Source organism: Anarrhichthys ocellatus, unplaced genomic scaffold (assembly GCF_004355925.1).
Source record: "Anarrhichthys ocellatus isolate YVR2014 unplaced genomic scaffold, GSC_Weel_1.0 scaffold1, whole genome shotgun sequence".
Taxonomy (NCBI): Eukaryota; Metazoa; Chordata; class Actinopteri; order Perciformes; family Anarhichadidae; genus Anarrhichthys; species Anarrhichthys ocellatus.
The window spans coordinates 9,573,829-9,591,364 of NW_022280031.1; the positions used below are offsets into that span (position 1 = coordinate 9,573,829).

General features: G+C 43.7%; 2 protein-coding genes across 2 annotated transcripts in view; one reads left to right on the top strand and one right to left on the bottom strand.

Annotated features, from left to right (window-relative positions):
* The window catches only part of ppfia4 (PTPRF interacting protein alpha 4), a 52,321-nt gene extending 40,669 nt beyond the window's left edge, over positions 1–11,652 (top strand). The window contains 20 exon segments of the mRNA XM_031866050.1: positions 407–707; positions 857–919; positions 1,116–1,207; positions 1,321–1,447; positions 1,911–2,086; positions 2,842–3,070; positions 3,162–3,197; positions 3,285–3,406; positions 3,673–3,785; positions 3,888–3,969; positions 4,094–4,175; positions 4,400–4,600; positions 5,106–5,168; positions 5,540–5,566; positions 7,023–7,198; positions 7,418–7,515; positions 8,154–8,329; positions 8,980–9,048; positions 9,139–9,325; positions 10,009–11,652. Coding sequence (XP_031721910.1) covers positions 407–707; positions 857–919; positions 1,116–1,207; positions 1,321–1,447; positions 1,911–2,086; positions 2,842–3,070; positions 3,162–3,197; positions 3,285–3,406; positions 3,673–3,785; positions 3,888–3,969; positions 4,094–4,175; positions 4,400–4,600; positions 5,106–5,168; positions 5,540–5,566; positions 7,023–7,198; positions 7,418–7,515; positions 8,154–8,329; positions 8,980–9,048; positions 9,139–9,325; positions 10,009–10,052 — 2,464 coding nt within the window. The 3' untranslated portion in view covers positions 10,053–11,652.
* Positions 11,642–13,880, bottom strand: myog (myogenin). The gene is made up of 3 exons (XM_031865920.1): positions 13,287–13,880; positions 12,620–12,716; positions 11,642–12,527 (listed from the first exon to the last, which is right to left on the bottom strand). The coding sequence occupies exons 1-3, from the start codon at positions 13,818–13,820 to the stop codon at positions 12,409–12,411; spliced, it is 750 nt and encodes a 249-aa protein (XP_031721780.1). The 5' UTR covers positions 13,821–13,880; the 3' UTR covers positions 11,642–12,408.
* Between the last annotated feature and the right edge of the window lie 3,656 nt (positions 13,881–17,536).

A 17,536-nucleotide genomic window follows, 5' to 3' on the forward strand; every position in this document is an offset into this window, starting at 1 on the left:
CCCTCATGCATACACATACAAACACAAACACACAGGACAGACGCACATATGAGGAGCCCTCCATTTTCCCGGTGCATTGTTGCATGAATTTGAAACAAAATCCACATATCTTGCTGCAACACAATCCTGACTGGCTGCTATCTTTAGACTCTGAATAATTCACGCAAGGCTAATTCCTCTCTCTCACCGTGCGATCTCATGACTATATTTAGTTGAAAGAGTTCTCTGAGGAAGCACATTTGTGTTTGTGTGTGTCTGTGTTAATTCACTTTCTTGAAATTACCGTAAAATACATATTTAAGCACAGCAATTTCCATTTAAGAGAAGGCGTTTAACCCCTTGTCATCGTCCTGTAAATGACTGTAATTAAATCACTCTGGCTGTGAGATCCATTGTTGGCCAAGAGGACCTATATCTGGCAGCTGGTGATCTTGGGCTCAATACACACTTCATCCTTTAATCCACACAGAGATGCTTGATTAGCTGCATGAATACACCCAAATGGAGTCTGTGTCGAAAGAGAAAATGTGATGATGTCATTCCCACCCGTCTGGTTCTCTCTCTCCGCTCATCAGGCTCGTCAGAGAGAGAAAATGAATGAGGAGCACAACAAGCGCTTGTCAGACACCGTGGATCGTCTGCTCACTGAGTCCAATGAAAGACTGCAGCTCCATTTGAAGGAACGCATGGCTGCCCTGGAGGACAAGGCAAGGCCTGTACACATGCATTCATCTAAGCAGCAGCTCATACCGCTGTTGTTATTGCCTCACAGAACAAATTAATAAACAGTATAGCACAGGTTATACTTGGACACACAGATTTGTTTTGACACGGTTTCGTGATTTCTTTTGTCCAGAACTCCCTCATTCAGGACCTCGAGAACTGCCAGAAACAGCTTGAAGAATTCCACCACACCAGGGTCAGTGAGACTCTAATCGATCACCTAATCACTGAAAACTACAATCGTCTCCTCACTTCCAACTTATATGCCCCATATCGCCCCAAGTCAAATTTTGAATGCAGGACTTTCACTCTCGTCTTAAGGAACAGTGTTGCTACTTTCACTCGAGTAAGCAATCTGAATGCATTGCACATAATGCCCCTCTCTCCCTCAGGAACGGCTAATTGGAGAGATTGAGAAGTTGAGAAATGAGATCGACCACTTGAAACGTCGCAGTGGGGCGTTTGGAGATGGAACTCACCCTCGGTAAACACAAGACATACTGTACACCTCCTCCACCCATTCCCTCTCATATACACACCCTCTAACATGGTGCTATATGCATTATTGATGGAAAAACTGTTATGCGTGTCTCTCAGGTCGCACCTGGGCAGCGCCAGTGACCTTCGCTTCTCTGTGGTGGAGGGCCAAGATGGCCACTACAGCACAACTGTGATCAGGCGGGCACATAAGGGCAGAATGTCGCTACGAGACGACCCGAACAAGGTGTTAACGATGACTTTATCAGGCCAAAAGGACCTCACACACACAAACACTGAGCCGGATGGCCAACTTACAGATCACAACATCATGTGTCAACTATTCCTCTAACCACATACAGCTCCTGACCAGTGCTTGTATCCAAGTTCATGTCAGCTTTGCTAACAAGTGTCAGTGCTTGGCTGCCTAACTTGCCATTCTCTACTAACCTCTCTGTCTCTCTGTCTCTTTTTCAACTGCTGCCATGGACATCCTGTCTGATGTAAGTCCCCAGTTCATTCATTTCTTCTCTTAATAACTGGCCACATACTGTGTCATATGGTATTTTTTTACATGTAATCAGAATGAATCCATATAGTACATTCTTCAGGTACATCAATGTATGTTGTATTTAACATGTTTGCTGCGTCTACAGATGTTAAAGCTAAGGTGTGTTTGTTGTGTCCAGGTGTACGCTGTGTTTGAACAGGACTACCCGTCTCTGCGTGGAAGCGTCAGCCACCTCCTCGGCAGCGACATCGAGGCAGAGTCAGACCTGGATGATGACGTTAGCTCGACCCTGCTTTCCCCCAGCGGCCAATCTGACGCTCAGACTCTCGCTCTCATGCTGCAGGAGCAGCTCGACGCTATCAATGAAGAGATAAGGTGACAAGGCACAGGCACATTAGATTACAACACATGACAGTTTCATGATCCAAATAGGGAAACTTGGTCAGTGCAGCAGCGAGAAACCGGATACAGATAAAAGGAGAACAAAGTGTTCGAGATAATACAACCAATAATTACAAGAAAAGGGACGTTTTAAAGATACAACAGCAACATAAAGGTGCTGCTGTTTCATCTTGTTAATGCAATGCACGAAGACCTGTGGCCAGACAGGATGCAGCACATCTGATAGCGGCATTAGATAGAAAGATGATGACATGAAGATAAGACTCTTCCTTCTTCAGTTGTTTCCCGCTGGAAGAGGACACTGTTTAATGCAGTTTACAGTAAACAAGGTGCTCTTGTGACGCCTCAGAATATGCTCCTGGGGAGGAGATGCAAACTAGATAGTGATTATGCTGCAGAGGAGCCAGACTCCCTTGAAGAAATACATTTTTAAAAATGTCTGTACTACAAACTTTTTTTTAATAATGCACTTTTTGCCAAGATCCTTGCATTATTAAATTTTTGATGCAATTGTAAATAGTAAATAAATTATTATTTACTAGGTTCATTGAATAAATAAGAAATAGAAATACATCAGATTAGTAGAACAAATGAGAACTTCAAACAAAGTTAACTCCATATAAGTGTTTTATTCTTAATTAGAGCAATATAAAGTGTGTGTTAATCATTGATTGATGGGATGTTCTGTGCTCCAAAATAACTATGTATGTTTGCATGTGTCTGTGCAGGATGATCCAGGTGGAGAGAGAGTCAGCAGACCTCCGCTCTGACGAGATCGAGTCTCGCGTGAACAGCGGCAGCATGGACGGACTCAACGTGACGCTTCGACCCCGCGCGCTGCCCACCTCCGCCACTGCCCAGTCTCTGGCATCATCCTCTTCCCCACCCACCAGTGGCCACTCCACACCTAAACACCACTCACGCAACGCCAGCCACCATCTAGGCATCATGACTCTGGTCAGAGAGCACACACGCTCCATATTTTGTACAGCAGTATGCTCATTGTAAAAAGCTGTAAATGTAACGTGTTTGTTGTTTTATTTGTTAGCCAAGCGACTTGAGGAAACATCGCAGGAAAGTAGCAGTAAGTTTGCAAACTTACAACTAAATCTGTTTTTTTCACGGCTGCGGTTTTCGTGACTGAGATGAGTTACTTTTGTGACTCTTCTAGTCTCCTGTGGAAGTGGACAAAGCTACTATCAAGTGTGAAACATCGCCTCCCTCGTCCCCCCGCAGTTTACGGCTAGAAACCAATTTCGCGCAGTTCACAGGCAGTCTAGAGGACGGCCGAGGGTAAACACACACACACACACACACACACACAGAGGTAGCAAAGTATGATAAATTAGCATCAGTTCAGACTTATGTCAGATTGTTTTACGAGTCCACTTCAACTTTCCACCAACAAGTTCTGAAGAGTGTTGCAGCTGGAATTGGATCTGAATCTTTCTCTTTGCTTCAAACACACAAAAACAATTGTTTACCTTGCTTATTCGTAGTTGACAACAATGAGATAATGAGTTTAAAAATTTTAGCTGAACATAATTTGCTGTTTGCAGCAAGCAGAAGAAAGGCATCAAGTCATCTATTGGCCGATTGTTTGGGAAGAAGGAGAAGGGTCGATTGGAGCAGACTGTAGGCAGAGATGGACAGCCTCTACCGGCATTAACAGGTACACTGCAGACTACATACCAGTTCTAACACTGATAAAGACAGTGTGAGATTGTGTGGGATTTACAGACATGGAAATCAACACTGCTTTGCTGTTTTCCAGACTTTGAAATGGGCATTGGTGACACTATGACTCTGGGAAAACTGGGCACACAGGCTGAGAGGGACCGCAGGATGAAGAAAAAGTAAAAGCATACTTTCTGTGTCTGAATTTGTGTTTTATCTCTTGTTCCTGTTATTTGAATTTGGTAACTAAGCCTTTTCTCTGATAATCTGTCTTTCTCTGTCCACTTTTAATTTGCTTGTTAGACACGAGCTTTTGGAAGACGCCAGGAAAAGAGGCCTGCCATTTGCCCATTGGGACGGCCCAACTGTTGTCTCGTGGCTAGAGGTACTACCCTAGTTTACTTATGTATCAATCAAACATAAATTCCTTTCAGAAAACCTCCCTCTATCTAGCGATCTTTATGTCAGGCTGCTACTACGTCTAAAGCAATGTTAAATACATTAATATCAAACACTGGAGAGACGATTACAGCCTGATCTGCAGTCTCCTCCCCTTTTATTTGACCTTTCAATGATGGTGACGTTGAATATCTTGATGACTCTCACCAGCTGTGGGTGGGTATGCCAGCGTGGTACGTGGCAGCCTGTCGGGCAAACGTGAAGAGCGGAGCCATCATGTCAGCTCTGTCCGACACAGAGATTCAGAGGGAGATTGGCATCAGCAACCCTCTGCACCGACTCAAACTCCGCTTGGCCATCCAGGAGATGGTGTCCCTCACCAGCCCGTCTGCACCACTTACCTCCAGAACGGTAAAACAACACAACAAATACACCTCCATGATCGCACATGTGCATACATGAACAGCAAATAAATAATCCAGGATGTGAATATGAACACATTACCCTACACATAAACACTCAAATCCTCCTCCACTGTTAGACTTAACCTTCACTCTGCACCCTGGGGTGATGAGTCCTCACTCTTTGACTTTTTTTGTTCCTCTGTTCGGACCACAGTACTGGGTTGACTTGTCTTTTTCCACTGCCATCAATTGCATGGGGCTCTGTGGGAAAACGGCACACAAATAGAGCCACATATAGCCACAAGCTACCTGCCTGAAATACACTCCCTCCCTGGGCATCACTCAACACAATGTTTGTCTCTGTGTGTCTGTGTGTGATTGGCTGTGTGTGCATGGGGGTCGGTGTGTGTGGAAAAAATGCATTCCCGGGTGCGTTTTTGGGCGTGTATGCGTGCTTCTGTATGCACGTGTGTGTGTGTGTGTGTTCGGGTGTGTTTTCGTCCTCTGCGCAGTCCTCCGGAAATGTGTGGGTGACTCATGAAGAGATGGAGAACCTGGCTTCCTCCACTAAAGCGGTCAGTACCATCTGGGTGCTCCCCTCCCCCCCACCCCACCCCACACCCAACACTCACACTGTCCCCACCGTGTCACACATATGTCATCTCCCGGAAGACCCCTTCAAATACATCACACACTAACGCATTTTTGTGCTCGTGCTGGTATTTGTATGTGTGTTTGGATTGAACTGTTTTAACCTGTGAAAGTTCGGTCAATGATATAAGTGTTAGAGATTATATGAGATATGTGATATGAGAAGAGTGTGTGTGTGTGTGTGTGTGTGTGTGTGTGTGTGTGTGTGTGTGTTTCTGAATGTGCCGTATGTGTGTCTGTAGTTGTCCCCTTTCTCTCTGACCTTGTATATTGTCTCTGCCATGCTGCCACTCAGGACAATGAGGAGGGCAGCTGGGCACAGGTGAGGTCGCTGATCTGCTTACATCTGTGATTTATGATGCTGCGTCTTGATTATATCTGTGTTTCTTTATTATACTTTATTTGGACCAAAATTGAGAAAGAACTAACAAGTATTATCTATTTTGTGTTTTGATTATTTGCTTCTAATTTATGATGTTGTGGTTCTTTATTTGATTGTGTATATTGTTGTTTTACTATTTTGGGTAGAATTAAGGTAATGCTTTGTTCAGAACTAAGGGTAGTTACAACCTTTTTTCAGTCACAATATTACTTTTGATTTTAATCTTTTTTTGACAGAATGATTTAGTACTATTTAACCAGTTCCATATCTGTATGGTCAAATTGTTGTATTTGGAATAAATGACCAGAATAAATGAACTAACTAAGTAAACATCTGTCTGCACACTCCGAGCCCATGCTCTTCACTAATGCATTCACTCATGGTCGTATTTGAATAAGAGCGGGCGGCCAATTCACCGTCAATAAAATGCTATGTGCGCAGTCATTAGGAAAGTGAACACAGAGTAGAGGAGACACAGAATATTTGGAACCAAAAGATGTTCTATGAGGAAAATAGAATCGAGTTTTCATTTTTGTTAAGGATTGGGCACCACACACTAGATTCTGTGTACCTCCGTTGAAAAAGGTATTTTTGGTAATTTGGGTGAACTGACCCTTAAATCAAGATAAATCATGATTGACTATTTTGTTTGCATTTACCTGCAACACATTCCATCCTCCAATATCTTAGCAGTTTGTTTTATTTGTGTTAAAGAACCAACATAGTCACGGTCCAGCCACACTGCCTGACTAGAGCGCTTTTCAGGAGTGTGTACGGTCTGTACTCGATTGGCATATAATGAATGCCCTCGTCACTTTAATAACGTTTTTACAGCAGACATTTTGACCCTGAAACCGAAACAGCAAAATGGAATCCAGCCATCATTAACTTTATTCATTACACCTGTATTTTTCCTATTCTGACATGGTAAGGTGGCGCCTGTGAAAAAGGCCTATTGGAGCTTCTTGTAATTCTTAGCATAATTAGGCTAAAAAGAGAGAATGACTGAAAACACCTGTTGTGGTGTGGAAGGCATTTTAAGTTATGATCTACAGCAGTACTGATTCATCTTAAAATATAAACAGAAATCCCCAGGAACATGTGTCAGCTCTTGAATGAATAAAATTTACTTTTTTTAAAATGTTTGTCACAGTGCATATTTTGGCTTGTCTTAGCACTGAGAGCACAGGTGTATCTGAACACTTGTGTTACTCAATATACATGTAAGCAATTTGAGGATCATTTTAAAACAATTTTCATTTAGTGATACAAAATGTCTATGTATCTTTCTATGTACACATACAGTATATCATTCTGAAACAAAGAGCCCCCTCTCTCTTTCTCTCTCTTTTTCTGTTGCACAAATTACTAACATTATGTACAACTCTCCATGTAGACTCTGGCGTATGGCGATATGAATCATGAGTGGATAGGGAACGAGTGGCTGCCCAGCCTGGGCCTGCCTCAGTACCGCTCATACTTCATGGAGTGTCTGGTGGACGCACGCATGCTGGACCACCTGACCAAGAAGGACCTGAGGAGCCACCTCAAGATGGTGGACAGCTTCCATAGGTCTGTAGCTGTAGCGCAATCAGCTTAGCTGCTGTTTGATCAGCCTCCCCCTTCATCAGATAACTGGACACATAGCAGTGGAGATGATGAAGCCTGATGATTATGTGCTTTTCTGTGTTTGTGTGTGAGCTTGTTTGTTCTGTCATGATGGTATGTGTGTGTGTGTATATTTCTATGTGTGTGTGCGTGTGTGTGTGTGTGTGTGTGTGTGTGTACCAGGGCTAGTCTGCAGTATGGGATTATGTCCTTGAAGAGACTCAATTATGACAGGAAAGACCTGGAGCGCCGGAGAGAGGACAGCCAACACGAGATGAAAGGTACACTTTATACACACCCTGATACACACACAGTGACAAAAAAAAAAAAAAAAAAAACACACACATACACACACGTTCAAACACTAACAAGAAAGCACACATCCACAGTCTCATCAGGCCAGAGTACCACCTAGTGGTTTTGCCTGATTTGGCCTGAGCGTTGAAACAGCTGCCCCATTGGACTGTCAGAACGCCAGCTGAAGCAAGCCTACAATCTTATGATCCAAGGCTCCACATACCAAGAGTGGTCCCAAACACACACACACACACACACACACACACTTAGATCTAGCCAGCCCCCTCGCCCTTTTGACCTTGAGTTCTGCACATGAACTTGACTCAGCTGTCATGTCAAATCAGAGTCCTGCCCTGTTTACGCACACACGCACACACACCGCCTGTTCCAACTTGGAAAGCTGTCTAACAGCTGTGCTTAAAATGAACAAAGGGAGTGTGCCAACGAGTTGACACTATGTGGACCTGCACATTATCTCTTTATCTCTCTCTCTCTCTCGCTCTCTCTCTCTCTCTTACTCTAAATCAAGTTGCTGTTATTTGCTAGTAATGGCGTGTGCCGGCACTCTATATAACACAATGCTACAGTACCTTGAGCCTGAGCCACTCTTTTTTTACGTTAGATGTGTTGGTGTGGACCAATGAGCAGGTGATCCACTGGGTCCTGTCCATTGGTTTAAGGGAGTATAGCGGCAACCTGCTGGAGAGCGGCATCCACGGAGCGCTCATCTCTCTGGACGAGACCTTCGACTACAGCAGCCTCGCGCTCATCCTGCAGATCCCTATGCAGAACACACAGGTGGTTAAAGAGGAAAACACAACTGTTTGCACTCAGCATGCAAGGATTGAACTGATGTGAATAGCAAAAAAATATGATCCGATTTTTAAGAGAAGTTTGGTCCATTTTGTGGGCAGACTTAAGGAATTATGAAATAAATAAAAAACAGAGATTTGTACGACATCATATTATTTTACATGAAAATATTCTACACATTCAACACTTTCCCAGCACTGTAAACTCATGACAGGCCTTTTAGCCTTTCTGCAAACAGTCCATCTTCCAACAGTCACAGTTGTTTTATGAGACTGGTTGATTTACTTTTTTGTGACTCTGCAGTTTGTGTGCAGTCAGCACTTCTTTCTACTGCAGGCCACATGCTGCCAACATTTACTTCTGCCTCAGATTCTGTTTCAGTCGTTCTCTGATCAAAAGGCCTCTGTTGTTTCACTTGAAAGTATTTCCCAGTCGCAGGCTTCAGAACAGATTACATGCACCACAGCTTCATATTAACAGGTGAACAAAATAATGCCAATTACTCCTGTTTATTAGACGTATTTTAAGAGCTCTCGTTGACATTTTGCCATCAGCTCTTGTTCATTTCTGTTCCGGGTTTTTTAACACACAGCTTCACACCTGCTGACAGAAGTTGTGTGCTTTTTTTTTTGCAGGCCCGGCAGGTTCTGGAGAGGGAGTTCAACAACATATTAGCCCTGGGGACCGACCGTCAACTAGAGGAGGTGACCACTCAAGCTGCTGCTCTGATCAAATACATGTTGGGAAAGGGGTCGATTGTCTGACCCTTGCTCTTCACCTCCCTGTCCCTGCAGAGTGGGGACGACAAGTCTTTTCGACGCTCTCCGTCGTGGCGCAAGAGGTTTCGGGCACGCGAGGGAGGGGTGGGGCTCGGCATGATGGCGGGCTCCATGGAAACGCTGCCTGCTGGCTTCCGCATGCCCTCCATGTCCATGCCGCCCTGTGTGAATTTGATGCCCAAGAAACAGCTTCAGCCTGAAGGTGTGACGCAACACTAACCAAACCCCTCTGGCCTGTGTGCTTTTCTGTGTGTTTCTACGTGCTGCTCTCTGCTCATCCTGTCTGACTAACTGCATGTTGTGTCTTCTCTGTCCTGCTGCGCCTAAACCCGTCTGTGTCACTTCCGCTCAAGCTCCTCCCCCTGCGACCCCGAGACTCGATCCCTCGGCCGTGCGGACCTATTCATGCTAACTTCTCTCTCTGCTTACTAATGGGAGCGCAAATGCTAACAGGTAAGCTAACAAATCCCTAGCTGAAACTGCTGAACTGACCTTTAACCAGCATTGCCCAGCTGTGTGGCATGAGGTAGGACTGTGGTACTAACTTTACAGCACCAGGCTACTGTACCTGTGTATATCTGGCAGATTAAAGCCCTTTAGCCAGTAAACAGTGTGTATTCTATTCTCTTCTTCATTCATTTACACAGCAGCATTGTGTACAATGATAATATGATTGTACAGGATATAGTTCTGCTAAAAGTCTATTTACGATAATACTGAATTATTGCTCAGCCCTAGTTTTTGGTTCATTAAATCCGCTATAAGTCAATAGGTGCAGAGTGGTTTAATTTGAAGATATTTATTTGTTCTACCATCTGCTTGTATTGCACATGTCTTTCCCCTACATCCCTTCTAACATTCCTCACTATTTGTTCTCTCTTCCAGTGCATTCTCATTACCTATATGGACACATGCTTGCGGCCTTTTGAGAGTGATATGCCAAATCTGGAGAGGGAGTTCCGGGTGCCACTGGGGAGGGGTCTCCCCCCCCCCCACCCCCCTTTTTGTTGCCCGGCCTCACCTCCCAACGTTCACCTCTCACCTCTCCTTCGGACACGTGCAATACAGAGGCCAACTCTGATCTTTTGAACTCTTTGAGAGTGCTCATTGGCTGCGCTCGCTGCTGTAAAGGAGACTCATCCCTGTCTCTCCCAGTTTACCCCCAGTGCTCCCAGTAGCCTTGTTGTTGTGGTGTTGTGCTCCTGCTCCCCCTGGTCTCAGCTGTGGGTTCTTGTCTGGTTCTAATCTGTCAACATGGCCAAGTCCAAACCAATCTTCCAATGTCATCAGGACCTCTGCAACACAAAAGTCGGTCGGTGTAAAAAAAAAAGATTCATAGGGATGGTGAGACGTTGTTGATTTGGATTTGGGAATGATGAATACTTGTATAAATGGCAGATCCCACTGCACATTGCCCCTCTACCGGTTATGCAAGGTATTACTCATTTATCGTCTCTGTACATAAAATGGATGACTTATGTTTTTTATAGAAATATTATATATATATATATATATATATATATTGGAAATATATATGGAAAATAATATAATATCATTGCTGTATGAAACCCAATGCCCTGTATTCGATAGTGACTGTTCTCTCTCTTTCTCTCTCTTTCTCTTTCTCTCTGTGTCGGACCTTTGTGTGTCTTTTGTTGTATGCCGTAAGTGTGTGACTTGTTAGTGGGAGGGTCTCACTAAGGAAGGGGTGTGTTTCTACAAGGACTCTTCACAGGTTCATGGGTCCAATTTCAGACTTCTCTCTTTGCCTCTTTTTCTCCTGTTCTTTCCTTTTCCCTCCTCCTCCTCATCTTTTGACACTATGTAGCTGTTACCTCTCCTCCTTTCGCCTCTCGCCTTCAGTATGACACTATGTAGCCTAGAATAGAGAGAATCCTTTAATATGAAGAGTATGCGTGTGTGTGTGTGTGTGTGTGTGTGTGTGTGTGTGTGTGTGTGTGTGTGTGTGTGTGTGTGTGTGTGTGTGTGTGTGAGCAAATGAGTCTCTCTGCTCAAGACGTGTGGAGAATCTGTGTGTGAAAGGCCGACCCCAGCCGTGTGACCATGACTTTTCTCTGTGGACGGGTAGTGTGAACACTGTAGCTCCTCTCTGTTGAATCCTTACATTCTCTCAAATCAAACTGTAAACTGCTGCTCAACATCAGCCGATGATAAACACGAAAACTGCTCAATGTGATGGACTCTTCTAATCCCGTCCCGTCACCTCCTATTTATTTGCCATGGAGACGTGCCAGTGAGCAGTCAGTACTCTTGGCTGACCAACTCCTCATCCAATGAGAACACAGCATATGAACCAGTGAAGTGCTGGATGGGTGTTTTTTTTTTATTTTAGAGTTTTTCCAAGGTGTCTAAAAGGTGTAATGTGCTATGTGGCAGCTATGAGTACTGTGTCTTTATTCCAGGTGTGAAACAATGCTGACAAATCAAGATTTTATTATTTGGCTATTTAAAAAAAGTGAACAGTATTTATGACACTATATAGACATAAGTAAAGCTGTTTTTTAAAGATGTTGTGTGTTGTGTTCCTTTTTTATGTTATCGCAGTCAAAGTATCTCATTAAGGGCAGTGACAAACAATGTATTGAAAATGGTCTTTATTGAAAGATTTGGACAGAAAATATCACTTTTTAGAACATCTACAAATACACAACAATCTTAGTTATAAAAGTCAAAAATAAGTTAGCAAAAAATAAAAAATAAAATGGCAAAACCACTCTGTAGAAAAAGGGAACGTATTTACATCACTAGCATTCATAACCAGTTTAAATTAAGCAGATCTTGGTCAAAACTGCCATGGTACATATTGGCCCCACAAGTGAACACACACAAAGATCGAGGGATCAGGGAAAGGTTTCGAAAAGTGGAAAACTTAAATTAAGTAAGAAGAAAACCAGGCTTCATTCTTCCTCTGTGTCTCAATCAGACTGAAGGCAAGCCTAACAGAGATCCACTCTAGTAACTAAGTGTTGGGTTCATGCAGTAAAGTCCTTGAATCTCTAGTTAGACGAAGCTCCAGTGGCTCTGACAGACAGGTCTGGACCGAGGATAAGGCAGGAAATAAAGGGAATAAGGCCTCATTGGGAACAGGAGTAATTCAGTTTGGCTAGCAGACCCATTGATCAGCAGAGTTACAATTCAAATACTATTTAAAAAATTTAGCATAAGACACTCAGATCAGTAGAGCTGAAAAATAAATTAAATTGGACCGGTTATCAGCCTGCTTTGTCAATTGTCATTTTCGGTTTTTTTGTCTGTTTGGAGGCCCTATTTGGAAATGTCCACAGGAAAGGCCACAGGTCCGCCTGCAGCAGTGATGCTGTCCACGATGGAGGTCAGGGCACGCATGTTCCCCTGCTCGGGAGAGTCGGCGGCACTCAGGAGATCTGAAAAAGAGACCAAGTCACACATTGATTGAGTGAGGGGTGCACAGATCTGCTTGTGCTGTCTAATGAGACAGTGTGTGAAGTGTACTCACCCTCGCTGCTGTAGCTCTGTGTGCACTGCTCTGGAGTGCTGCTCCACTCTGGGCTACTGCAGCAGGTGCTGCCTGAACTGGGCTCGCTTGACGACACCTGTTACCATGGAGATGCACACGCAGAAGTTGCTGTCAGTCACGGCACACACACACACACACACAGACCACCACCACCACTAATGCATCCTGTAACAGTCCTCAGAGGCAAATGAACATGATTAACAGCATCTAAACCAGAGAAGCAAGACTTTTCAATCTGTAAACAGACGGGAAAGCTTCGTGTAGTCTGACACATTACAACTGAACACTGGATTATAATCTGAAAAACCTCTTTAAATAACTGCAAGACAATAACAGAAAGTGTATCTGTTCGGTCCACACCAGCCATTCCCCTCCCAAACCTTAAAACTTAGCCACACTGACAATTGTGAAGCATGCTTCAGTGTGTATCAGTTCATCAAAGTCACACATTGTCAAGAACATTTTACCTTTTGACAAATTTTCCAAATTTTGCCTTGTCTTCTATCTCTTCCTTTACTTTCATTTAATCTTTGTCAAAACATCTTCTACCTCTTTATGTTTTTTCCTTGTTTGTTCTTTTGGCTGTCGTCTCAGTCATGAATATGTGACCTTCTGCTTCTAATCATCCCTCCTCTGTCCTACTCACTCTGGGTTGGGCCGGGCTGGGTCGGTAGTGCAGTCCCTGCTGTCCCGTCTCAGTGTCCTGCTGGTTGAGGGAAGACACCAGGGCCTGCAGCCTTTCGATATACTGGATGGCACTCCGCAAGATCTCAACCTTGGGCAGCCTCTGGTTTGGGTTCATCAGGGTGCTCCTCTTCAGAGCTTCAAAGGCCTCGTTCACCTTCTTCAGACGCCTCTTCTCCCTCATTGTGGCCGCTCTCCGGCGGTCCATGGTAACCGTCTTTCTTTTGCACAGCTTACAGGCCCAGGGCAGGCACTGACCCGGGCAGTGGGGCTCGGAGTGAGGTGACATGCTGGACGGAGAGGCTTTGTCCTCTGCTCCTGTCAACCCACCTCCAACACCCCCAGACAGATTCCCACACAAGCCCATCATGGAGTTCCTATCCTGGTAGGTGGATTGGTCGTACCCCCCAGGCAGACGAGAGGGGAAGTAGCTGTCCCCTCCCTCGTAGAATCGCTGATCAGGGAAGAAGTAAGGGTTGGTCTCAAAAAGCTCCATACTGGACAACGCTGTGGTCTGAAGGGGACAAAGATTCCTGCTCCCCTTGGAACTGTATGTGGTGTTCGGTCCTGCGCCTGGACCGTGTGTGTCAGGGTGTACGTGCGTGTGCCTGTCCCCGGCCTGAGATTGTGATGAGTGGAAGACGTGTGGAGAACAACTGGTGTGGAGCAACTGTAGGCTGGCATTTAAACCCCTCTGCCTGCTGCAGGATCACAGGGTTAAATTTAGCACGAGCCCCCAGAAACCTGACACGACGTTTAGCTGTTGCTGCACATCTACACTTCACATCTCTGTTGGGCCCTGTGCTCTCTAGGGCTTTAAGACCCGTACTGTGTGTGTGTGTGTGTGTGTGTGTGTGTGTGTGTGTGTATGTGTGTGCACCCTTGTGTGTGTTTGTGCACTCTTGTGTGTCTGAAGAGGCCAGGATATGATCAAGTTGCTGTGGAAATGGTAGTTATACCTTGGATCAAAGATGTCCATCTTAATGAGCTAATCCCAGACTCGCGCCTCCCTCCATGACACCATACATAAAGTCCCCTGCCATGGGGGTGAAGGAGGGGGCAGTAGGGACAGTCTGGGGACAGCTGTCACTTCTACGAGGAGCCAATGATAGGCAATGACAATAAGTTGTTTGACTCCTAGTTCTGGATGGGAAGGAAATGAGGCCAGAGATTGTTGTTTACTCAAAACTAGGTCACAGATAAACATTTGTACTCTGTTGTGACTGAAAGTTCAGAGTGATCAACTAGGTCGATCCTAAATATGTAAAAGCGTAGGTGGCATAGAAGCTCATGCCATTGTTGGGTCTTGGTTTTATGTAACCACATTCATATCTACTGACTTTCAGAAAGTATTGCACAGGGTGATGCAAGTGACCTTCTGGGCTATGGTGGACTCAGAGTCAGACAGGCCTGTGCAGGACTGGACAGAGTATAGTACAGTAAGTCGAGAACCAAGTTGACAGTGGCTCCCGCTACTCTCAGAAATCAAGCAACAACAATCAGATGAGCGTGCAGAGGTATGGCCTTCTTCGTTGTCCTGACCTCTTCCAGTAAGTCGCAGTGTTAGCCTAGCTACCAGGTGTTAATCCTACCAGGACATGTCTCACCCAACAGCTCACCAGCTAATTCAGACTGTCTTCTGCTAACAAACAGCCAAAACACACACTTCTGTCAGCAGAGAAGTGGCCTGGAATGACCGGCATAGTGGGAGATGTGTTACATTCCCGTGTATTACTACTATAAGTTTATCACAGTAATACACAGACAGGACATGTTTTCTGGAGACAGGGAGCTCTGTTTTGTGGCCACACTATATAATATGTAGGGACTGGCGTTTGGTGTCCTGCCGATGATGCATCGAGTCAAGTCTGAGACATCTTTGTATTTACTTCCATCTCTCTAACAGAGACTTTAAAATGCTGAAAACAATCTTTAAAACAAGTTTGTATTCACTCTTAAAAACATCTTTCTCATAATGAGTAGACAAAATTCTTAAAATGGGGGTGTGTTTTTTTGTCTTGCATCACTCAACTGTGTGGCACCAAAGAAAACAAAGACAATCAAAAAGATAATTAATTGCAGTTAAAAAATAAAAGTCGTGTTCGATATGAAGGACACTGAGACGGGATGAAATAACGAATGATTAAAATGGAGAGTAAAAAGAAATACGACGCTATAAAGGTCATGTTTCACTTAACCTCCAATCAGTTGATGAAATAAATAAAAACCTGATTTAGCTGATTTTCAACATTTCCTATCTTCTTCACCACATTTTTCTAACTTTCATTATGCTTATAGAGACAATGAGATGAACTTAACTGAGAGGACCGTGTGGTCAGCTGTAGCACCAGCCTTTAGAGCGTGCTAGCTACAGCTTTTCATAAAACTACCAGTGCAGATAGTAAATAGTGCGGGTATTCATGTACTGCATATTGCTGTGGCATCACTCAACTCTTGTTACAGTAGCTGGAACATTTTGGCAAACAAAGCAAGTTTTTGGTTAAAGCAATGTCATTTTAAATTAAAGTGTGAAATTAGGAAATGAACTCTGAGTCTAAAGGCATAGGAGTAGGACATATTTGTGACTTTCTTTATTTGAACATGTGTCTGATCATTAGTCTGATCAAGCATCTGTAGGAGCTTCATAGTTATTCCTACAAGCTGCCGTTTAAAAGTTTACAGCACAGAGCTCAGTTTTTTCACCTTTTCAGTTCTTTGTAAGACAAACTGAGTAATAGTATCTTGGAATGTTTTATCTCACAGCACATCAACCTTATTATGGCCGACATTTGACATTTAGAAAAGGCGCAGGTGTAATTAATAACATTAATTATGGGTGCATTTTATATAAATGGGTCAGTTCCAGGGTCATGGTATGGCACATGCTGGCTCAGCGGGGGATCATTTACTGGCACACCTACATGGGGCAGAGCTGTAATCATTGTAATTAATCACACCTGTGTTATTCCTGTTATTACAAGTTTAAATGTCTGCTTTTAGAGAGCTCTCACGGCTTCATGGGACTCTTATTTAGCTTTATTAAAGGCAAGTACGCAGGAAATATATGTGAAAACACGCAAAAAAATGCTCACAAGCAAGACAAATATACAACATACATGTTACAGGTGCCTGGTTTGAGGGATTAAGCCATTCGCAAGAAAGTCACTACATTTCTCTTTTAATTATTCTCTTCTTAAATTCTAACTATTGTTATACCATTTTGTTCTTATGTATACCTATTCCAGTATTTTACTTATTCTTTATTCTCACATTTTAGGATATTAACAATGAAGTTATATTTACAATTAAAACAAAAATAATCTTCGGTGAGTGAAAGTATCCCTTTCAATGAAATAACTTGTCGTTGCAGACACAACAGCCCTTTGGGAGGCCCGGCAGCGGTCTGACATGACTGGCTGGTGGCTCGTGGACTATTCCCGGGCTTTGGGCTCGGGTTTGGGGTTGAGGCAGAGTGCAGAGTCGAGTCTTGGCGCAGGGCTGCGGTGGGCTGTCAGGTTAGTCTGTGATGGATAGTCACTGATGGTGGAGCGAGTACAAAGACGCCTGTGTTGCTCTCAGGGGTACAGCAGGGAGGGGGTCTGCAGTGTGTCAGAGTCACTCATAACCCTCTGTCATCGTAACCCATTGTCAGCAGAACCAGAGATCTTGCGCGTGTGTGTGTGTTTTGTAGTCGTTTCAGGCACACACTTGTGTCTTGTTTGAGGAACAAGTCCTCCCCTCAGCATTTTGAAGTGAACACTTGAGTAAATAGAGATCCGAAGTTTATTGTTTGCAGATACTATACTTTTGTATCTTCCATCCTAAATTCAGTGAGGAAGTCAAAGTAGACTAACAAAATACAGATCACATCAAATATTCACTCAAGTGATAATTACGACTACATTTGGTCTATATTTATTTTTTTGAGACTGGTACTTTTTATTTTAACTCTTTGCACCTTAATCCCCCACATGAGGTAACATAAAATAAAATATATTTGAATATTTATAATCATATTTTATTTTATTTTAAGGAACGCAATAAAAGAGTTTCTGTAAGCCTGATGGAAACAACTGTGATTTAAATCAGTAGAAGCCAAATTATTTACCCTCAAAAAAGTGTTTAAACTCAAAATCCACAATGCATGCAAGTGTATATGGGTCCCTGTGTGTGTGTGTGTGTGTGTGTGTGTGTGTGTGTGTGTGTGTGTGT